This window comes from Microcaecilia unicolor, chromosome 7, assembly GCF_901765095.1.
Source record: "Microcaecilia unicolor chromosome 7, aMicUni1.1, whole genome shotgun sequence".
In the NCBI taxonomy this organism is placed as follows: Eukaryota; Metazoa; Chordata; class Amphibia; order Gymnophiona; family Siphonopidae; genus Microcaecilia; species Microcaecilia unicolor.
This window is the reverse complement of record NC_044037.1, coordinates 73,890,041-73,913,719: the sequence shown is the minus strand read 5'-3', so window position 1 is coordinate 73,913,719 and position 23,679 is coordinate 73,890,041. Positions and strand designations below refer to the sequence as shown.

The 23,679-nt window shown below is 45.4% G+C and overlaps 1 protein-coding gene across 3 annotated transcripts in view; it reads left to right on the top strand.

The window, feature by feature from the left end:
- The window catches only part of CENPI (centromere protein I), a 122,132-nt gene that overhangs the window by 74,997 nt on the left and 23,456 nt on the right, over positions 1-23,679 (top strand). For all 3 annotated transcript variants that reach the window (XM_030210014.1, XM_030210012.1, XM_030210013.1), the window contains exons 10-11: positions 10,889-11,044; positions 16,964-17,084. In XM_030210014.1, the coding sequence (XP_030065874.1) occupies positions 10,889-11,044; positions 16,964-17,084 (277 nt within the window). The remainder of the gene's footprint in view (positions 1-10,888; positions 11,045-16,963; positions 17,085-23,679) is intronic.

The window sequence follows — 23,679 nt, the reverse complement described above, 5'->3', positions numbered from 1 at the left end:
CCCTCCCCCCTTCCCACATAGAGGTGATATCTAGGAACCAGTGTTCCTTCAATGTCCCAGTGCTCACTATAAACCACCTGGAACCCCCCCCCCCCCCCCCCACCAACCCATACACCCTCCCCAGCATTTTAAGATATGATCTGCAATCTTTGTAGTAATTGATCCAAATGGAGTCACTCCTCTTCATCTGGATCATAATGTCCCTGTTGCTTAGCAGTCATGTGCACCATTACCCCAAGAAGTTGTAGTTTCAATCCCCAGTCAAAAGAGCTGGGACCATCCATTTGCTGGCAATGCGCAGTGATCACAGATTAGGCACAGTAAGATACATCCATTTAAAGCCCCGCTGCCATTTTGGACCCCTCCGATTCCCTAAACCCAATAAGCACCATTTCAGCTCTAGAAGAAAGCTCCCTCCCAACCACCAAGGAGAGATGCTCTGTGTCACCGATCGCCAAAAGTTCATGATTGGTGGGCACTCCCACCAAATATGTTAAAATGGCCCCTTTTCAACTCCACAGCGCCAGCAGATATCTGGAACTGTTGAGAATATTCTGTGTATTTTCACAGATGTATAGTACCATTAAGTAAGGATTTTATAGGTGTTTTCCTTCAGCATCACACATGGAAAGGATTTTTTAACCTCTAAACATATCGTATTCCATTCACTCAGCTCACTTTGCAAATCGTGCTCCCAAGCATCCATAAAAGGATATTTCTGAAAATCTGTTCCCTGAAAAAAGCGATAGAACATAGAAATGACCCCTCTAAACTTCTCAAGCCCTAACCAAGCATTCTCAAAAGTGTTCAATATCATTTGGGTCCACCTGCAGCATCCCTGTTGGGTGTTTTAATATGAGGGTTCAGAAACCCCCAAGAAGGCTGGAGTGACCTTAAATCTGACTCCATCTCTAAATAGCACTAGTACTGGGGTAATCAAGGAGTTGTGAAGGTCTAAAAGGAATTGCCACTAAGAGAGACGTTAGGTCTAAGGAAAAGATACCAGCCTTATGACAAACTGGATTTATGTCACAGGTTATACAATGCAGCGAAAGATAGCCTGATACAGCGAAAGCATTTATACTTACAGCCTCTGATCATAAAGTGAAGTCCACAGAACATCATTTGGGATGAGGAGTTTATTTGCCAAGATACAAGGCAAATCAGTGATTGACAACAGGCGTGTACAATCAATTAATTATAGGAATATAATAATCCAGCTGCAAACAGGTGTTAATTAGCTCCTAATCTTTTATAATTTCTTTTACCAATTAAAGGTTTTACAAGGGAAAGCAATTAGGTAATTTATCAATTCTGCTGGACACATTGGTTTCCCTTGGAGAGATAGAGTGGCAACCCTTCTCTCTAGCTCAAACCAGGAAATACTCTGATTTTTATAGGTGCCCTCAGGATATGGATAATATGACAATAGATATACCTGATTGGATCTATGCTAATGTCATGGTTACCACTGATTGGCTCATGCTAATGAGTAGCTTCTATCTTGCTGACATGGTTTTGTCTTTAGCTCGCTTGACCACAAATCTTAAGCAAGACCCTGCATCCAGCTACACCTTTCCTTTCTCACACCATGGCTGACCACAATCCTGCTCACAGGAAAGTCTCCCTCCCCTCTTGGACAGCTAGTTCCCTATTTTCTTTGTACCTGGCATGACTCACTCATTTCTCAACTTGTTTTTCTAACTTACATTAGAGAAAATTCCACTTTGTAACAGATACGGCTTCCATTTTGTGCTGAAATCCTCCATTTTGTTTCCATATCTATTGACCTAACTTTTCCTAATTTAGCTTATTTAGGCCTCAATCCAGGCTACAAACTAGGCCATACTTTTCCAGTAAGCTCCCAGTTATGTCAGCCATCAGATTTCCGACTCAGCCAAGGTCTGTAATGGCCTGAGCTCTATGACTGGGCCCGCCACCATTCCAGTGGGGGGGGGGGGGGGGGGGGGGCGTCTCTGGCTGTACCATAATTATACATGGGTCATGTAATGTTTAATTTGCAGATAAGTGAAGAAATCTTTATCTGGTGTAGAATGTGTCCTGGAATTCAGCATATGTTCGAAGTTCCCCCGCATCTAGCAGGTCTCTATACCTAAGCAGGCCCAATTCCACCCATTTCTGTAATGTGGGATTCCTTTGTCCAGCCAAAAAAGCAGGTTCATTCCCCAAATAAGCCAAAGAGGAGGTACGGCGACCCCGGCTCATCTTTGATCTAAGAAAGCTCCACAGAGTTAACAAATGCAACACCCATGGGTTGGAGGTATTTTTTATTTTTTTTTGTATACCTGGAGAGAATAAGAAGCCCAAAGAGAAGTCTGTAACATGACACTGTCACTTCCTGTTGTTCCAATCAAACCACTGCAGACTATGAGCCCACTTAATCTCCGTCTGAGCACGAGCCTTTTTCCAGATTTTTTTCTTTGGTACCAAAGTCATGAAAGCATGCAGTTATCAGGGGGGGTTGAATCTCTCTGAGGCCCTAATCCATGATATGCTCAGTCAATTATGATCTTGCAAGTTGATGGCTCGCTATTTTCCTGAAATAGCATACCACAGATCTGCTGAATTACTAGAGTACAGTCCTGATATTTTTCTAATTCCGTATGCCTCTAAATTGTAAGTTGCAGCATCTTGAGCGATTTTTGAGATCTTCCAAAGCTGCCTGTAGATCCTGGCGCATTGTTTTCTCTTTGTAATTCCCTCTCCAACTTGTGCAGGGGGAGGTATCTATGCCTTCTATTCACTCTTCAGCCTGTTCAATTCGATGACCGATGTTTGTACTTCTGAACGTGATTCCACCACGTCAGTTTTAATATCAGCATGCACTGCCTGTAGCTCAGATTTTAATTCAGAAAACCACAATGCAGTCTTTCCCTAACAATTCACCGTCGCTATGCATCGTGTCATCGAGAGGCTTCTCTTCTGATTAGAATCTGCAGCGACCATTTTAGTGCGAGTCCCTGCAGTCTTTGATAACTTGTTTGCGAACTGTTGCCTAGAGTCGCTGTAAATTTGTACTTCTCAAGCCTCTTGCATGCTGACATATGTTCGCTGAAATTCCAACATGTTTGTAGCAATGATGCTGTTCTTGTAGATTAGTTAAGCCTAACTAGCAATTACCCCGGCGGAGCTATGTTGCTAGATGTCCCTTCCTCCCTCTTTCTCTGGGTATTTTAAGGGAGGAGGCAACATTCTTGGAGTTTATTTGGGGTTGTAGCCTTTTTGTTTGAAGGATTCAGTCAGAATTTTGAGGTGTTTGTCTCTTGGGTCAGCGCAGATATGGTGGTATCTTGTGGCTTGGCTGTGTATGTTATATGTACATTCAGTATGGGGCTAAATTTAACTGTCTGATCTTCAAGGCTCTTAAAGGCAAGTAGTGTGGCCCATTTAACAGGATCTCCCTCTACACATCTCCAAGGTTGCTAAGATCCTCCCAAGGAAGATCCCTAAATTAAACTTTCTCCAAGAGAGGCTGACCAAAACTGTTCTCCCCCCCCCCCCCCCCCCCCCCCCCAAATCCCCAGTTTCGGCTAAAACTGTCAGAAAACTTTTGGCTGAAACTGCAGCTGAGAACTCATCAGCTGGTTTCCGCCGAATCTAAAACTGAATTTGAAAACTCAAGTTTGGTTGTGTGAATTTGAATTGAGGAGGTCTGCTAGGGATTGTCAGAGCTTGCAGTCTGCATCTCTCTCTGCATGTAGTCACTAGGAGTGACAGTTGACGACATAACTCCACAGAGAAGATCCTTAGGAATTAGCCTATCATCCCAAATTTACAGACTTAAAATTCCTGCTAAAAGTTTATATCAAAAACATTTATTTGGAGCATTTTATTTACCATATAAACTATTGTGCAAGATCATAACAGCATTACTTTCAATTGCAGTACAAAAAAATACAGCGAGTGGTGCAGTTAGGGTGGAACTGATGCCTCAGTCATGGCAAACATTTTGAAAGTACAGCCTGAACGGGCAGGAGTAACTGGGGATGGTTCCTGCCCAACTACTTCCCTTGGTCTAATCTTACACCAGCAATTGTAAGATTAGACCCAGGTTGGCCTTTAGTGAGGGGGAGGAGGTGAGAGGCACTCAAGGGGGTCTGGGAAGAGGGGAAATTCCTGTTTTAGGGGGGAAGGAAGGAGGGAAACAAATGGGGGGAAAAAGTGCCAAGTTTTGGCTTCCACCAAAACCGAAAATGTGACTGAAAATTAAAATAGGCTGAAACCGAACAGAGAGAGGATTTTAGTTTTGGTGCTGTAACCAAAACCGAATTTCATTCGGCCTCTACTCTCTTAACATCGTGTAATGTGATACCTGTCAACGAGCCTTCTCCAGAGCAGCCCCCCACTCTAGAACACACTCCCACAATGGCTTTGCTTGGCTCTTCTAGGAAGAAGCAACTAACTAGCTAGTTCCATACACAAGGACTAACACCAGCTGCACAGATGGTAGCAGGACTTGCTTATGTATTCCTACTTTAACTGAAATACTTTTTTCTGCACCTTTTCCTTAAATTAGGAGTTACATAGAAATGAATGATTATTTTTCTGTATGTTCTACCTGTCTATACCCTATGCTGTTTAAGCTGTTTTAATGAGTGTTATGTTGAGATTGTAAGTAGGATAATATTCCATAATGAATTTGAGCACAGTGAGTTGAATTATGAAACCCCCCCCCCCCCCCCCCCAAAAAAAAAAAAAAAAAAAACTTTTAGAGGGATATGAAGAGACTTAGATACATGTTTTTCATGGAGGGGCAAGATAGTGGTAATTCAAATTAATTTCCTTGTCATCAACAGCAGATGAATCCATATAACTGATGGGTTGTATCCACCTACCAGCAGGTGGTGATAGAGAACACTGAAAGCACATGTTGTTCATGGACGCCCAGCCCCCTCTGCCTTCAGTATATCTCTATCTCCCAGCAGGTGTGGACGTCGCTTTCTCAGCTCCTGGATTTCTGCCTGGGGTGGCTCCTGTGCTTTTTCCAGTAGAGCGGGGGGTGTTGTGGCTGGTGGTGCCCACTTTAAAGGCATACTTGGTTTTCCTTGTCCCTGCCTTACCCCATTCCCCCTCCTCCCGGAGTTCCTCTGTGGCTGCCTGCCTCTAACTTTCCTCACAGTGAAAAAAAAAGAGAGAGGCTCCCTTTCTTAGCGTGGCGATTTCTGAGGCTTACTCCAGAGCTCCTGGTTCGGTGCAGCTTGACCGAAGCTCGTTTGACTCTGTCTCCTGAGGTGAGAGTGGTTCCCAGCTCCTCTAGGGAGGTTCCCGCTGACAGCTCTCTCTGCGGGGTAAGTTTTGGTGCGAAGGCGCCATTTTGTTTTCTGTATGTGATGGCTGCTGAAGGGATTAAGAAACGCAGATCAGCAGCGAGGCTTTGCAGCACGTGCTGCCTAGATGCTAATGCTGGCACAAGCATGGGGGGGCGGTGATTCTTCCCGCCCGACGGAGTTGGCAGCGGGCGCCTTCTTGGAGGCGCGGCGTGACTCGACCCTCGCTGTTGCGGAGGGTATGAGTGCAGGGGGATGCCTCATTTTGAGGTTTCTAGAGGAGCTATTGCCTCCGCTTCCCCCAATGTGGGGGCGGAGGTACAGGGTGAGTTTTTCTCCCCTGAATTTGTGCTGCTGATGCATAAGGCTTTTGTGTTAAAAAGAGCACTGCCTGAGGCTCCTGACAATTCCTTTCGGACTGGGTTGCCTCCAGTTCTTGATAGCCCAGCGTCTGCTGGAAACTTTATTTCTTTCCCCAAGCTTTTGGCTGACGCTAAGCGTAGACGAGTGAATACCCCATCATAGGGGGACTCTTCACCCTGTTCTCCCCCGTGGTCTAGTTTCGGGGAGCCTGAGGGGTCTGGCAGGCCCTCACGGACTGGTGATCCAGATGAGGGTGGTTGCTTGCCACAGGAGTTGGATGACCCTAAAGCAGTTCGGATTTTCCACTGCGACGAGCTGCCAGCTCTCATTTCTGATGCCTTACAGGCCCTTTGTATTGAAGATCCTGACGAGGGTGCTGCCTCTTCTATTAATCCTAGGATGGCTAGTAATCCTAGGATGGGCTTTTCCCGTTATGCTTCCATCCAAGAGCTTATTTCAGCTTGCTCTGCTTCAGCAGTGGTTGCCGATTTCCCAGGAATACCAATGCAGACTAAGGTGGCTTCCTGCGGCCCAGCGCAGTATGGATTGGTGGCTTTCCGACAGCATGGCTCTTCCTTTTTGGTGTCTGGTGATAACGGATGCCAGCCTTTCGGGCTGGGGAGCTCATTGCCGGGGACGCTATGCTCAGTGTCTGTAGTCCACCGCGGAAGCGGGATGGTCCATCAATCGCTTGGAACTGAGAGCGATATTCCAGGCTCTTCTGGCCTTCCACAGGATGCTGAAGGGTCTTCCTGTCCGAGTTCTGCCGGACAACATGACAGCAGTGGCCTACATCAATTGTCAGGGCGGCAATCAGTGCAGGGCCCTGGCTGCGGAGGCTGCTCAGATTTGTGACTGGGCCGAGCGCCACCTAGAGCTGCTGTCCGCGGCTCACCTAGCCGGTCAGAGCAACGTACAAGCCGATTTTCTCAGCAGATGTCAAATCGACCCGGCGCAATGGGAACTGGCAGAAGAAGTTTTTCTTCAGATTTGTGCCAAATGGGGGACTCCAGGCTTGGACCTCATGGCGTCATGCGTAAACGCCAAAGTCCCTCGCTTTTTCAGCAGAAGGAGAGATCCCCGTTCGGTGGGGTTGGATGCCCTGGTTCAACCTTAGCCCTCGGGCCTCCTGTATGTGTTCCCTCCTTGACCTTTGATAGGGCGAGTACTACTTCGGATTCGCCTGCACCGAGGATTGGTGATTCTCATCGCCCCGGATTGGCCAAGGCGTCTGTGGTACTCAGATCTCCGACTGATGCTGGTGGACGTGCCTCTTCCTTTGCTTCGGGTTCCGAACTAGTTAGTTCAGGGTCCTGTGACTATGGAAGATCCTTGCCTCTTTGGTCTTATGGCCTGGCTCTTGAGAGGGCGCAATTGAGGGACAAGAGCTATTCTAATAACGTTATTGCCACGCTCTTGCAAGCTCGCACGCGGTCTACCTCTGTGACTTATGCTCGGATCTAGCGCACTTTGGAGGTGTGGTGTACTCCAAAGTCTATCTCGCCGACTCTGGTGACAGTCTCGCTCTTGCTGGACTTTTTGCAGGACGGGCTACAAAAGGGCCTGGCCTACAATTCCCTTTGAGTTCAAGTGGCAGCATTGGCCTGCTTCCGGGGGGGGGGGGGGGGGGGGGGGGAAGTCTTCGGCTTGTCCCTTTCTGCTTATCTGGATATTGTCCGATTTCTCAGAGGGGCGCTTCGTCTCCATCCTCCTTTGCGGTCGCCCTGTCCAGTTTGGAACCTGGGGCTCGCGTTGAAGGCGCTCCAGCGATCTCCGTTTGAGCCTCTTAAACGGGCTTCTGAGAAGGATGTGACTCAAGACAGGTTTTTTTTTTTAGTGGCAATGATGACAGCGAGAAATGTGTCTGAGCTTCAGGCTGTTTCCTGTCTGGATCCTTTTCTACAGTTATCGGAATCCGGGGTAACTGTTCGTACGGTGCCTTCCTTTCTGCCTAAGGTGGTTTCAGTTTTTCACTTGAACCAGCCCATTTTTCTTCCTTCCTTTTGGAAGGAGGAGTTTCTGGACTCCTTTGGGCAATTACGCCTTTTGGATGTCCGCAGGGCTCTGTGGCAGTATCTGCAGATGTGAAATGAGTTTAGGAATTCTGATCATTTGTTCTGTTGGCAGGTCCCCTACGGGGGTTTCCGGCGTCTAAGGCCACTATAGCCCGCTGGCTTAAGGAACTCATTTTTTTTGCTTATCTGCTTTCAGGGCGGTCACCGCCTGAAGCGTTTAAAGCGCACTCTGCGAGAGCAATGTCCTCTTCATGGGCTGAAACGGGTGTCTTTTCTCTTCAAGAGATCTGTCGTGCGGCTACCTGGGCTTCTCAGCTCTCTTTTGTGTGGCATTACAGGTTGGATGTGGCAGCGCGGCAGGATGTGCATTTTGGAGCGCAAGTGCTTGCTCGCGGAGTTGCCTGTTCCCACCCTACTTAGGGAGTGCTTTGGTACATCCCATCAGTTAATGGATTCATCTGCTGTTGATGACAAGGAAGGGAAAATTAGGTTCTTACCTTGATAATTTTCTTTCCTTTAGTCACAGCAGATGCATCCATGATCCCTCCCTGTCTGACTTTAGTATTTGTACAGATGTTGCATGCAGACATTGTGCCTCATCAGGAGTACTTGAAGACAAGCTATCAGAGTTTGTTGTCTGTGAGGAAAGTTTATTTTGCCTTTCTTATTCACTCTGCTTTGGAAATTTCATATACTGAAGGCAGAGGGGGCTGGGCGTCCAGGAACACCATGTGCTTTCAGTGTTCTCTATCTCCACCTGCTGGTAGGCGGATGCAACCCATCAGTTAATAGATTCATCTGCTGTGACTAAATGAAAGAAAATTATCAAGGTAAGAACCTAATTTTCCCATGCTGTTGATCTGTTTTTCCAGAGTGTTAAGGGGAGCCTTGAAATCCAATCAAAGAGCAATCAATACATTTATCTAGAGGGGGGGGGGAGATTTATCTAGAGGGGGGGTGAGCCTGCCATGAGTGGGAAAGCGCGGGGTACAAATGTAATAAAATAAATAAATAAAAGGCCATCTTCTATATAGGAATAAGGGGGAGAGCTTGGTTTTACTTAATTGCTGCTGGTATCTGGCTACACAACTGGAACACATTTTGGACTGGGAGCTAGGAGAAGATAAACCAGGACTAGGATTCATCAGGGTTGGATAAGTGAGGAGAAGATGAAATATAGGGGGTATTCAAGAACCCCTATACAAAGAACTTATTGAAAATCTAAAGAATATGAAAGGAATAGATACAGTATGAGCCCATATTTCAGGCAGGAAGAGGATTTTATGAAGTATGGGAGAGCAAGGGGCTCCGGAGGGTCTAGCAATTGGTAGATGGAGGGGACCCAGTACTCTATAATGAAGTACAAGAGAGGTTGGAGAGTTTTATGCAGGCTCAACTGCTCATAAAAGTGAGGGAAAGGGGAGGAGAGAGATGATGGGAACTGGAAACTCTAAGGGCTTCAATGGAAAGGCTGAAAGAAGCAATCACACTCTTATGCATAGTGAGAAATTTGTTACATACCCATATATGAAAGTATGGGAAAGAGATATAGGGGAAATTTTCAGAAGGGAGTGGAGGAAATATTTGAAGGGGTGAGAAAAACTTCAATTTGTACCCTCATAAAGGAGAATGCCTATAGATGGTACTTAACGCCAGAGAAGCTTCAGGTGATATACCTGGGGGTCTCAGATGTATGTCAGAGGCAGGTGTCTGGAGTGTGGGACAGTTTGGCATATTTGTTGGGCTTCTCCCCCTGATTCAGTGTTGTTCGGAGAATATTTTAGGGGAGATTAAGGAGCTGGCAGGATTTCATTTGAGAAAAGATAGGAAAGTAGTATTGCTGATGGTTTTACCTAGGATTATGGGAAAATATAAATTGAACTTAAGTGGGGAATAGTAGCTGTGCTTCACAGTTTCAAAAAAGGGTAGAGGCCCTAAACTCAGTGGAGATCTAGATTGAATAGTATTGGCAATACGGATAGGTTGACAGACCTGCTGCGAGCACTATAGGGAGGAGGAGAAGGTCTTGAGCAGCCCTGGCCAAATACCTGGGGGAGGGTAGGTTATAAGTGAAGCAGAATGTTAAGAGGGGTTAAATTGAGTGGGACAGGTAGGGGGTGTAGGATACTGAGGAACTGTTATGGGTACAGTTACACATAGTCCAGAATAGGAAAGAGGCAGCCTGGCTCCAGGGATGGGGTAAAAGAGAAGGATTATAACTGTGTGGACAGTGTGGGGAGGAAGGGTGGAAAGCAGGGTGCAGGGGGGAGAGGGTAGGAGGGGTAGGGAGGGCCTGTGGGAGATATGAGAGGAGTTTAATGGGTCTTGGTCTGGTTTTGTGAAAACTTCACGAAGTTTGTACCTGTCACGAAATGCCTAGCCACCCACCTGGGGTTACCCCTTGGCCACTTAGAGGGTCTATCGCATACAGCTCAGGTCCGCTTCACCCGCCGCTTGTACTCTACACTAGCACTCTCTTCCAACTGACTGGGTCACAACCACTTCTGGGTGAGTCTCCTGCTTTCCAATTATCACTTCCAGTGGTCCCACAGTTCCAGAAAGCACTCACAGACACAACACACAAACCACAACGATTCTTTATCAGTCCAGACAAACTGGGCAAACAATTATTTTTATTCTCTTAAATATTGAACAGTGAAACAAAATGGTGCAATTGGCAAACAGGTGAAATAAGGATCAATCATAATACTAACTAAACACTTGAATACTTCCTAGAAAGTACCTGGGGAGATCAGGGCATACATTCATTCAGAGCTTCAGCAAAAGAGATCTCTCTCTCTGTCCTTCTCCCAGACTGAAACTGAAGAAACAGCCAGCATCTGCTGGGTAACTTCAAACTCCAGGCCAATCAGAACCCAGAGCGGTCAAGTTTCAAATAAAAACTGGTTACATCACTACAGGCACTTCTTATTATCTGTGTGCCAACTTAAAGAAAGAGAAGTCAGCTTTTAAGCATAAACATGCACCATCTGCTGGCCAAATAGGAGAAATATGCTTCAGAACATAAATAATGCAGGAAAATATTCAATACATTTTACAGGCTTAAAACACACTTTCTTCACAGTACCTTTTTTGTTTTGCAAATATTTAATGAAATCTTCAAAGATTAAAAAAAATTATAATGGGGTAAAAATATGTTTAACTGCCTTTTTGTAAGGTAATAGTATTCACTTTTTTTTTTTTTTTTTTTGTCCTCTTCAGAAGTGGAATAGTCATATGAACCTGCCAGTAAGCAGTAGCGGTCTCGTGAGCCATGAAGATGTCTCTTCCTTCCACCACCTCCATCAAGATGAAGCCTTCCCAGTGGAGCTGCTACAAACCTTTACCCAGCTTGTGCAGAACATACACCGCTTACAGGTGGGTGAGAAGGGCTGAGCATTGGTGGCATGTATGCATGTTCTTACTGCCCTGTATATTTACTAATATTGTAGTCCATTTCATCTGACTTCCCTCCCTCTTTTTTTTTTTTTATATTTGTCATATTTTCTCCCATTCTGTAGCACCATTTTGCTGCTCTCCCTAGATCGTAGTAGTGTAGTGGACCCACTTAGCCACAGGGGCAATGCCTCAGAGACGCACCTTCTGTGTGGGTCATTGGTAAACAGGGATGGCCACAGTAGAAGCAGTCATCATTTTTCTCCTTCCCCCAGGTCTGAATACACTGTTTTTGTGGCATGCTTAGGCCTTACTGACCCAGATGGATATAGGATCTGAACCTAAACTGAGGCCAACTTTCCACATCTTTGGCTCAGAAGTTTTCTTTAGGAAGACACACTGTAGTTGAAGAGCTTTGCTTTCGTCTTAGGTGCTATTTTGTTTTCTTGAGGTGACAGATCTGATTTCCTATCTCTACCTATCCATTCATCCATAACACTCTCACATAGTGCCATCAAAGCAGTTTTTCCAGAATTTAAAAACAAAACTTCTTTTGTGTTCCTCCAAGCCAGTTCAGCTGCATTGGTTTGCCTTCTACCAGTAGATGGAGACTGAGAGTCACTAACTAGTGATGTCATTGTTTAAGTAACTTGTGCAGTCCTTCACTAGTCGGTATTTCTAGATCTCCAGCATATGGTAGGCGAGCCATTCTGTGACGTTGGTGATTTGGTCCACTTGGCTGGATCAGGGAGACTCTGTGTAGGTAAACTTTATGAGCTTCCCTCTCATCAATAAAAAAAAGAGAGAGAGAGAAAGCCAGAAAGCTAGTCTTGTCCTCGGATTAGGTCAGGTTTAGCCTTTTTTTCCTACGGGGTGCTGGGTCCCGACCCTCCTCCCCTACCCCACCCCAATTTAGAGAAGGGGACGGGGAACCGCAATAACCATGGGGGTAGGGACGGAGCTGGCGGGGGCGGGGACAGATCCCATCGGGATGGGGACGGAGCCCACAGGGACGGGGGACAAACTTTGTCCCTGTGTCATTTTCTGCTTTGAAGCCTGTTAATGAACTGGACTGTTATTTATGTTTAAGTGATGCCTACAAAGATATTTTGATTTTTTGGAAAAACAAGCAAACATACTGGCCACAACTAGCAAAATTTGCATGAGAGATCCTGTACATCCTGCTACCAGTACATCTTCTAAGAAGACAACTTTTATTCCAGGAAAGACTGTGGAAGACAGGAGAGCTCGAGTGAATCCTGAGATTGTTGATGATTTCTTATTTATCCACAGATTTAAAAAACATACCAGTGCTTTATAGGGCATATTTTTCCCCTCTAGGGCATATAGAACGGGTTGTATTTTATACCCCTGGACATTTTAACAGTGTGAATTAGGATTCCTTGGTGTAATAGAAATCACCTATTGTTGGGGTTGGAAGGGTAGAGGGTGGTGGTGGGAAGAAGGGTTGTTATAGCTGCTCATTATTATTCTCTATTTGTAATTTATACACAATAGTTGCACAGCATATTCCTTTTTATATTTTAATAAAAAGATTTACATATAAAATCATAAGTGTTTGAGGCTTCTGCAGATGAGGACAGAGCCTGAGGGGGCGGGGATGGGATGGGGACGGAGAAAGAACCTGCGGGGACGGAGACAAACTTTGTCCCCGTGTCATTCTCTACCCCAATTCCATAGATCCATGCTTGGAGTAAGTTGCATATACCTCATTACCCCTTCACAACTCATGGGTCAGGGCCCTTGAGAACCCTCAGGAATAGGATCCATCTAACATTTAAAAAGGGGGGAAAAAGAGCGAGCAAGCCAGGACTTAAATAACACTAAAGTGCTATGGCAGCAGCATCCTAGAGCTTTTTGGCATCAGTGGGAGGGAGGCAAGGGTAGTCCTCAAAGCCCACAGAGAGCCTAGCAGCAGCCCTTCCTGGCTGTGGTGCACATGTCACTGGCCTGTGCATGTGTGGCAGCCATTACTCAAACTGTGGGTGTGTGCAGTAGCGCTCTGACGTGGTTTCTTTGCCCAGTGCAGCTGGCAGCAGTCAGCTGCAGGTGTTAGAGGCAGAGCACAGAGAGCTGTCTGATTGTGTGGAGGACCCACTTTTGGCAGGAAATACTATTTTGGATCCTGTGGAGGAGGAAGGGGCCCCTTCTATGTTGGATGGAGCTGGAAACAGTAGGAAATACACAGAGGCTCTTTGAGCCCAGATGCAGTACAGGATGGCTTTTTGCAGGGGGTTTCACCTGAATTAATTCTGCATATGCACAAGGCTTTCTGTATGAGGCAAAGATGTGGGTGGAGGTTTCAGCAGACTTGGTAAGGGACCTAGGAGCCTCAAGAAGCCTAAGCTTGGGGTTAAGGAGGAATTCCTGTAGGTAGAATTGTTGGCATTGGATGATTCCCTTAATGCCTGAGTGTAGAAGGACATAGTACCCATCTTGCAGATCCAGAGTACAGGTTGCAGGAGGCAGTTAGGATTTTTCAAAGGAATGAGTTCTTCCTCATTGTTCGGTCCTTTCAATGTTGAAGATTTCAAATACAGAGCCAGAAGCAACCACAAAAATAGAGGACCTGTTCCTAGAGGGTATTGTAAAGCCTTCATGGGCCTTCCTGGTGCATAGAGCAATACAAGAGATGATAGCAGCAGAATGGGGCATCCCAGATTCAGGGTTGAAGGTAGTGAGATCTGTGGTACATCTATATCCTTTCCCAAAGGTGGATGTTCTGGTTTCGGTGGTCATGAAGACTACTGTTTTGGTTGAAGGATGCACAGCCCTGAAGGGATGAGCAGGACCATATTAAAACAGGTCTTCAAGGTTTCCACCTTGGCCTTGCTGGGTACCATCTGAGATTTATTGACCAGGGCATGTGGTGTTTGGACCAGGTAGTTACCTAGCAAAGCTCTAGAGTGGTGTTTCCCAAATCTGTGTAGGTTTTCAGGATATCCACAGTGAATATGCATGACATTGGTATGCATACACTGCCTCAATTATATGCAAATTGATCTCATGCATATTCATTGTGGCTATCCTGAAAACCTAACTGGCAAGGGGGTATTCCAGGACCAACTTGGGGAAACGCTGCTCTAGGGGATGGTGTAGAAGAACTGTTAAAGGTTTGCTTGGCTTGAAATGGGGGCAGCCTTTTTGCTAACCTGCTCTATGATCTCACAAGAGCTTCATCCAAAAGTATGGCCTTTTTGAGGGCAGCACAGTGGTTCTTGTGGCTTAGGAGCTGGGTGGCAGATGTAACTTCCAGGTAAGTTACCTTTTAAAGGCAAGTTGTTGTTTGTGGAGGACCTAGATAAACTGGTAAAGAGTTGGTGAAATCCGACACTTGCTGGCATGCATTCAGTTGACCCAGGGTTGTTTCTGGGATTCCAGAAGTTATAAGCCTGGTAGGGTTAATGGCTTTCAGTGCAGAAGGTTTGTGTTCCAGGATAGTTGGAGAGGAGGTCAGGAAGCTCCAGCTGCTGTGTCTGAAATTTAGGTCAACACAATTAAGATTTAGGGGCTCAAGCTGTCTAGCCCTACTGGTTGGTGGATACCTAAGTTGTTTTTTTTCCCTAAAGGTGGGCTCATAGAATTTCAAATCAGTAGGTCCTTGAAGTCATGTGGGATCATCCATGGCTTGCCGTTTTTAAATCTTGCAACATATTTTCTATTGAATTCCAGTCTGGGCTATTTACAGGTTCACTTTCTTCTAGCTGAGCCATTATCCTGCTGAAAGTTGAATCTCCCTAGCCCCAAGTCTATGGCAGACTGGTACAGGTTTTCTTCCAGGATCTGCCTGTACTTCATGCCATCCCATCTTTTCCTTACTCTTCACAGGCTTCCCTGTACCCACTGCTGCAAAACATCCCCACACCGTAAGGCCTGCCACTCTCATACTCAACTGTAAGGAGGTATTAGCATGATGTGCTTTGCTTGTTTTACACCACACAGTGCTTACCACTGAGACCAGAAAGCTCCACTTTAGTCTCATCAGATGACAAACCTTGCCAGTTCCCTTTTGAAAGAGCTAGTTTGGGTTTGCTATGACAAAAAAGTGAAGACTTTAAGCAAAGCTTTTTGGTTTAAGTACTACTTGGCTATTTCTATAGTGCTGAAGACTTATTTATTTAGAATTTATTGTCTGCTGGGAATTTAGTGTTTGGAATTTGTAGTCTCACCACACTCATACCTTTACTCACAGAAAATGTATACCAAATGTTTTCCTGTTATTATATATTGCCCCTTTTTGTTTCCGTTATTTCCTTCCAATGTTTCAGTGCTCTTTTCCATTATTATATTCCTTAACGATACTTTGACTTTGTCTCGCATAACTCGCATAACTCATCACAATGTAATCCATAACCGAGTTGTAACAAATTGTATTTCCATGATTCATGATTCAGCCACACTGAGCCTGCAAAAAGGTGGGAAAATGTGGGATACAAATGCAATAAATAAAAAATAAATAGTATATCTTTACAGAATAAGAAAATAAAAAATCATCTGGAATAAACTACGCTTTAGGCCACGAGCTAGAAAAAAGTTGTAAAATAAAACCAAGTAAGCTTGACCAGTTATTCCTGTTAGTTGCTACTTTCATAATGTATAAGCACTGGGTAATTGCTGCTTGCTAATTTTGTAGCACCCTTTGTACAAAATAAGGGAAAGGGAATGGGGCTTGATATACCGTCTTTCTGTGGTTTTTGTAACTACATTCAAAGCGGTTTACATAGTATATACAGGTACTTATTTGTACCTGGGGCAATGGAGGGTTAAGTGACTTGCTCAGAGTGACAAGGAGCTGCAGTGGGAATCGAACCCAGTTCCCCAGGATCAGAGTCTGCTGCACTAACCACTCCTAGTGGTTAGTGAGGGTGGATAGGCTGTAATTTTCCTCTTTGAGACAGCTACAGTTGATAAGAATTTGGCCCCTTATTTGCTTTTGAACCTCCTATGTGGGGGTGTCTTTTCAGCAGAGATGGAGACTGAGCTTAAAGCATTTTAAGAGACTCAAGTATGTCTTTCTCTGTACACCTGTTTTGCTTAATCTTTCCACTAGATAGCACTGTAATGCTGAGACACATATTTTAATGTTTAAGCAAAAATTGTAATTGTATTTTTGAGAAAAAAAACCCTTCTGTTAACTCACCCCCTTCATATGGTCAGATATTGCTGTTCTCTAAAGCTTTTGAGAGTCCATATTTAATGAACAGAAGTCAAATATGCCTTTTTTATTGGACTACTAGCATGTTTTGACTAGCTTTTGAAAGCAATACCACCTTCAGTGAGAAATAAGCAAAAGATGACAATTATCAGACTATATAAATGAAACATACAAGCATTCTAATCATGGTCTCGCAGGGAAATGGAGGTGAGAAACTGGGAGAGATGGGTGAGTATGACAAAGCAGTATAATTTTGTTATGTGATAGGGTACCCAGATTAAGTCTTGTCTTGTGGGTGTTGAACACATTCCTTTACTTTAACTTCAAAGGCTATCTTACTTGAAAAGATTTTTAAACGATTCAAAAACTTTTTTTTGTTTTGTTCTATTTATTACATTTTCTTGAAGCTTTTTGCCTCCGTTGTGGTCTGTTGAACCTGTTGTGATTCAGTATAGGGAGCATAGACAAAAATAAAAAAAAGATGGATAGGAAAAGCACCTTTTCATGTGTTTTGCACTTGAAATGTATCCTCTTTATCAAGGTCCTAACTTTGAGGATTTAACTCCTCCTATGAGTTGTGGAACTATTTACCATTTCCCAGGCCCAGGAAAGATTAGACTTATAAAGAGAGGCACAGCATGCCACCTTTGCCTGCCTGTTCTGATGCAGAGCTGTCATAAAAACATGACAACAGATAAGGACTATAAGGCCCATTTGTCTTACAGTTTCCTGCACAAATGGGCTCAGTGCTGAAGAGTCCCTTGTTGCTGCACTACATAAACTGTATCAAAGATGATTCAGTCTTCCTGAGACTCAACTACTGGATGGCCCAAGTGCTGCATGAAGGTGAGAAACAATTTCTGTGACAGATTTGGAGGGTGGGGCAGTAATTTCATGATTACATGTGCCTGTCCTTGTATGCATAGTGTTGTTTAATTATTTTTGGATCTGATCATTTTTTTCTACTCCTTTGGATTTTTAGTTCGGTCAGAATCGAGGCTGTGATCTGATCCTTTTCGCACCAACAGGGGATATTTTTTTTCCTATTAATATAGCCTTCCCATTGCAATGCCAGTCCTCAACTAGGAATTTTAAATTCTGACATTAGGCTTCACCATTCCACAATTACTGTGATCTCTCCATGTCAAGAAGCTGTGAACAACTCTGACCTGTAGAATGGAAGATCTGACCTGGGAAATGAACCTAGGACTCTTCGCATAGCAATGGACAGCACTGCCACTTAGCCACCAGGCCAGCCTTTCATTATTATACAGTGCTCATATGCTAATGATGTCCTTAATAGAACAAATTCCAACCTGTTTTCAAAATAAAGATCTTTCTTTGATACATGGCTACCCCAAAATGCTACATGCAACCACATGTGATTTATAATATTCTGAAACTTCCAGGGTTAAAAGTAGACCTGTTCTGGACACCTCCAATAGTGTTGTGATTTTGTACAAGGGGTATAAATTCTCATCCTGTAATCCAAGCTACAGTGTTTCATTGGTGGTTCCTTATGGATGACTGTATATTGTATTAAGATTTATTAACCACCTGGATGATAAGATTTGCCCAAGTTTGTGTACAGCAAGTGCAGTTGGACATAGACAACTTTTTTTTGTAACAGTATAATTATAGTAAAAATGACCAAATATTAGCATACTACACAGCATATTACAGTGAGGTAAACTTGGAAATTAAATTATAGTAATAGCAATAACTTCAATGCCATACACATTAAGACAGTGTAGTAGAACATTCATATAACAAATACGATACTTGGTGTCAGCATAAAACAAATAGGCAGCACAAGGGACATGTGTATTGAGACATGTTGACAAAGGCATTGGAAGAAAAAGTAGGTGTCTAAACTGAAGGTAAATTGAATGTATATTCAAATAAGGTATTGGAACTGATGGCATGTGGTAGGCTGGTCCTGAGCAGTCAGAGTGATTGGTTTAGTCAGTTACCACAGCCATAAAAGGCCTTGAGCCAGGCTTTCACGTGCTTCCTGAAGTAGAGGTAGCCTTGAGCTAGGCATAATACCTCTGGGAATGAGTTCCAGAGCATGGGAGCAGCTTCTGAGAAGGCTTGCAGGTGGGTGTCGCTCTGCATGATTTCCTTTGAACATGGAGGTGGGGGGGATTTGTTTGACTGAGGACATATATATATATGCATTGGAATATATATATATGCATTGGAATATATATATATATATATATATATATATATATATATATATATATATATATTCCAGGCCATGGGTTGGCCAGGTTAGTACCAGCAAGTTTAAACTCAGATACCTACTTGGTGGTTGGGGCTGACAGGATGTTCTCCTTCTCATGTCCTTTATAAGTGTTACAGAGAGAAAAAGAATAAATGGAAAAATAATTTAATGTGTTTCTATTTGTGCTCCACCAACTAGTGGAATTGTCTTGCCATAGAGCATAAATAAGAACTGACATATTTGGGTTTTTTAAAAACTTTTTGAAGAGTTTATTATACATTAATAAAAATACAGACAGCCAGTGAGGCACCCAAACATATTCAACACATATAATCAAAGACACTTCACCTCAACTAACAGTTTCTATGAAAATTTAACTTGCTCAACTTAGCAAACTTTTTCTTCAAATTTTCCATGTTTTACGAAGGTTCCCACTACTCAGTCAAACAAATCCCCCCCACCTCCCTACCCCATCCCATCCTATCCCCCACCAATGCACTCTTCCTCCCACTGTTCAATGTCCACCCACCAACAGCCCCCCACCCACAGATTCCTCCCCCTTCCCAAACAATTAACATGAACAATTCTGCAAGAAGGGCTCCCACACAGTCTCCCACTTCCCCACAGTGCGGCACTGCTCCGAGCGAAGTCTTTCTCTCTCGCAATGACATATTTGTTTTTATAACTTTATCCAATGTGTCCTTGTGCCTCAGTTCATGCATCTGTAACTGAAAAATAGCAATGTTATTACTTTTTCCCCAAGGCCAAGCAGGCTCCATATTCTTACATGTGGGTCGACGGCCCAGGAGACCAGAACTTCTCTATAGAAAAACCTAGAAGTCTTCAGAGTGCTCGCCTGCGCGGGTCTGGGCGCACTGCGCATGCGTGAGCCGCTTCCTGACCAACTAGTTTCTTTTTTCCGTGACTACAAAGGGGTGGTGTTTTTCGCTGCTCCTCGTCGGTTTGTGCCCAGGAGATCGCTTTTCTGCATATGTCGCATCGTTTTTCTTTATTTTTCAGTAGTTTTTCAAATCTAAAAAAAAAATTATTTTCCCTTTAATTTTTAGTTTTTTTTCAAGTTTTCTTTGTTTTTCCGTTGTGGCTGCCTTTAGGTCCCTCAGCCGTGTCTTTTTTTTTTTTTTTCCCCCCTTTTTTTTTTTTGTGCCTTTTTAATTGGCACCATCGAGCCGTTTGACTTCGCAGACACTATTTTCCCTCTCATGTCATCGAGGACTCCCAGCGGCTTCAAGCGCTGTACTTGCTGCAACCGGACCATCTCGTTTACCGACCCTTACACGTGGTGTCTCCAGTGCCTCGGGGTCAATGATCTTCCAGCTGCTTGCAAGTTGATGAAGAAGAGGACCCAGGTGGCTCAAGAGGCTCAGCATGAGAGATTTTTTTCGGATTGGTCCTTCGACGTCAGCATCGACATCGGTACCAAGGTCGACGTCCAGGGAAGCAGCACTGAGAGTCCAGGTAATGGCTGCCGAGAGACCACTTCGAGCTGGGAGCAGCGAGGCATCGAGTGGGTCTCCACCCGTCTCGAGGCCTACTGCTAGGCAGGCCCCCCGAGACCGACCTGAGTCGGACCTGGCCCTGAGGAGACGTGAGGATTCCACGTCCTCATCGGTACCGAGGAGTGTCGATGATGGGCGTCGCGCGAAGGCTAAGAAGCATCGCCATAGATCTCCTTCTCATGGTACCGAGAGCTTCTGTCCAATACCGAAGAGGAGCACTCATGGGGAGAGGAGGAAGATCCCAGGTATTTCTTGGAGGAGGACTTCCAGGGGCTTCCTTCTGATCCTACTCCGCCTATTGAAGTTACAGTCTCCACCTGAGAGTCTTACTTTTTCATCTTTTGTGCGGGAAATGTCTAAGGACATTCCATTTCCCATGGAGGCTGTGGATGAGCCCAGGGCTGATATTTTCGAGGTTCTGGATTATCCTCCTCCGCCTGCAGAGTTTGCAATGGCCCCCCTGCACAATACGCTCAGGGAAGCATTGTGGCGGAATTGGTCTTGCCCTCTCTCTCTTCAGTTGTCAACAAGAAGTCAGAGTCCCAGTACAGAGTCCATGGTGAGCCTGTGATGGTGAAGGCCCAACTTCCTCACGATTCCATGGTGGTGGACTCTGCTCTTAGAAGAGCCAAGAGTACTAGAGACTATGCCTTGGCGCCCCCGGGCAGAGAGGCTAGGACCTTGGATTCTTTTGGGAGGCGTACGTATCAGGCTGGAATGCTCACCGCCAAGATCCAAACATACCAGCTGTACACCAGCATTCACTTACAGAACTCTGTGAAGCTTGCTGAACCTTTTCACCAGGTGGTCAGGCAGCAGAAGGCGTGTCGCAAATTCCTGGCCATGGGGGCTTATGACACTTTTGATGCCGCATCCTGAGTAGCTGCTCAGGGTATCGTGATCCAGACTCTCATGGCTGCGTGTCTCGGACCTGGATCAGAAGTCCCAGCAGCGAATGGCGGATGTTCCTTGCTGGGGGGATAACCTTTTTGGAGAGAAGGTCGAGAATATGGTCGATACCCTCAAGAAGCATCATGATGCTATGGATTCTCTCTCCCACCGGACGCAGTCTGCTACTACCTCCTCCTCTAGGAGGTTTTTTGGAGGGAGGAGGAGTGCTCCCTATTCCTATATTATGCGTAGGTACACTCCTGCCTCTCGACAGCCTGTTCAAGTTCGCTCCCAGCAGGCTTGCTCTCGTCAGCAGTGTGTGCCGAAGGCCCCTCCGGCTCTCCAGCAAAAGCAAGGGACGGGTTTTTGACTGGCTCAAGAGCAGCATAGCCGAGGTAAGAGTATCCGTGCCAGACGATCTGCCTGTTGGGGGGGAGGTTGATATTTTTTCACCAAAGGTGGCCTCTTATAACTTCTGACAGGTGGGTTCGTCAACTAGTCCGTTTAGGATATGCTCTCAATCTGGAATCAGAACCTCCAAATTGCCCACCGGGAGCTCAATCCTTCGGCTCCCAGCACAAGCAGGTACTTGCAGAGGAACTCTCCGCCCTTCTAAAGGCTAATGCGGTTGAACCCGTTCCACCAGGGGAAGAAGGGCTGGGATTCTATTCGTCCCATCCTAGACCTAAGGGCCCTGAACAAATTCCTAGTCCGAGAAAAGTTCAGGATGCTTTCCCTGGGCACCCTTCTTCCCATGATTCAGGAAAACAATTGGCTATGCTCTCTGGACTTCAAGGACGCCTACAGTCACATTTTGGTACTCCCAAATCACAGGAGGTACCTCTGATTTCGACTGGGAACGCAGCACTTTCAGTACTGCGTGCTACCCTTTGGTCTCGCATCTGTGCCCAGGGTTTTCACAAAGTACTTGGCAGTTGTCGCAGCATCGCTACGCAGACTGGGAGTGCATGTATTCCCTTATCTCGACGATTGGCTGGTAAAGAACACCTCGGAGGCAGGAGTTCTACGATCCATGCAGATTACTATTCAACTGCTCGAGCTGCTGGGGTTTGTCATAAATTATCCCGAGTCCCACCTTATTCCAGTACAGAAGTTGGGATTCATAGGAGCTCTGTTGAAACACACGGACGTCTCAAGCTTATCTTCCTCAGGCAAGGGCAGACAATCTTCTGGCCTTAGTGTCCTCAGCTTGAACATCTCAACAGATCACAGCTCGGCAGATGTTGAGGCTTCTGGGCCACATGGCCTCCACAGTTCATCTGACTCCCATGGCACGTCTACATATGAGATCAGCTCAATGGACCCTAGCTTCCCAGTGGTGTCAGGCTACAGGGGATCTAGAGGATGTCATCCATCTTTCCACCGATTTTTGCAATTCCCTCCAGTGGTGGACCATTCGCTCCAATCTGACCTTGGGACATCCATTCCAAATTCCTCAGCCACAAAAAGTGCTGACGGATGCATCTCTCCTCGGGTGGGGGAGCTCATGTAGATGGGTTTCACACTCAAGGAGCTTGGTCTTTTCAGGAAACGGGTCTTCAGAGCAACCTCCTGGAATTACGAGCGATCTGGAATGCTCTAAAGGCTTTCAGAGACCAGCTGTCCAATCAAATTATCCTCATTCAGACAGACAACTAGGTTGCGATGTATTACACCAACAAGCAGGGGGGCACCGGATCTCGCCCTCTGTGTCAGGAAGCCGTCAGGATGTGGCTTTGGGCGCATCAGCACGGCATGCTTCTCCAAGCTACTTATCTGGCAGGCATAAAAACAACAGTCTGGCCGACAGGTTGAGCAGAATAATGCAACCTAACGAGTGGTCTCTGAACATGGACGTTGTCCGCAAGATCTTCCGAGCATGGGGCACTCCCTCGGTGGATCTTTTTGCCACTCAGACCAATCACACGGTCCCTCAATTCTGTTTCAGACTTCATGCCCACAACAGACTAGCGTCAGATGCTTTTCTCCTGCATTGGGGGACAGGTCTTTTGTATGCGTATCCTCCCATACCTTTAGTAGGGAAGACTGCTGAAACTCAAGCAAGACCGAGGAACCATGATTCTGATAGCACCTTTCTGGCTCCGTCAGACCTGGTTTCCTCTTCTTCTGGACTTGTCCTCCAAAGAACCATGCAGATTGGAGTATTTTCCGACCCTCATCACCCAGACCGAGGGGTCGCTTCTACATCCCAATCTCCAGTCTCTGGTTCTCACGGCTTGGATGTTGAGAACTTAGAAGTTGCCTCTTTAGGCCTTTCAGAGGGTGTCTCTCGAGTCTTGCTTCCAGGAAAGATTCCACGAAAAGGAGTTATTCTTTTAAATGGAGGAGGTTTGCCATCTGGTGTGACAGCAAGGCCCTAGACCCTTTTTCTTGTCCTACACGGATCCTGCTTGAATACCTTCTACACTTATCAGAGTCTGGTCTTAAGACTAACTCAGTAAGGGTCCATCTTAGTGCAATCAGTGCTTATCATCAACGTGTAGAAGGTCAGCCTATCTCGGGACAGCCTTTAGTTCGTTTCATGAGAGGTTTGCTTTTGTCAAAGCCCCCTGTCAAACCTCCACCAGTGTCATGGGACCTCAACGTCGTTCTCACCCAGCTGATGAAAGCTCCTTTTGAGCCACTGAATTCCTGCCATCTGAAGTATTTGACCTGGAAGGTCATTTTCTTGGTGGCTGTTACTTCAGCTCGTAGAGTCAGTGAGCTCCAAGCCCTGGTAGTCCATGCTCCTTATATTAAATTTCATCATAGCAGGGTAGTCCTCTGCACTCATCCTAAGTTC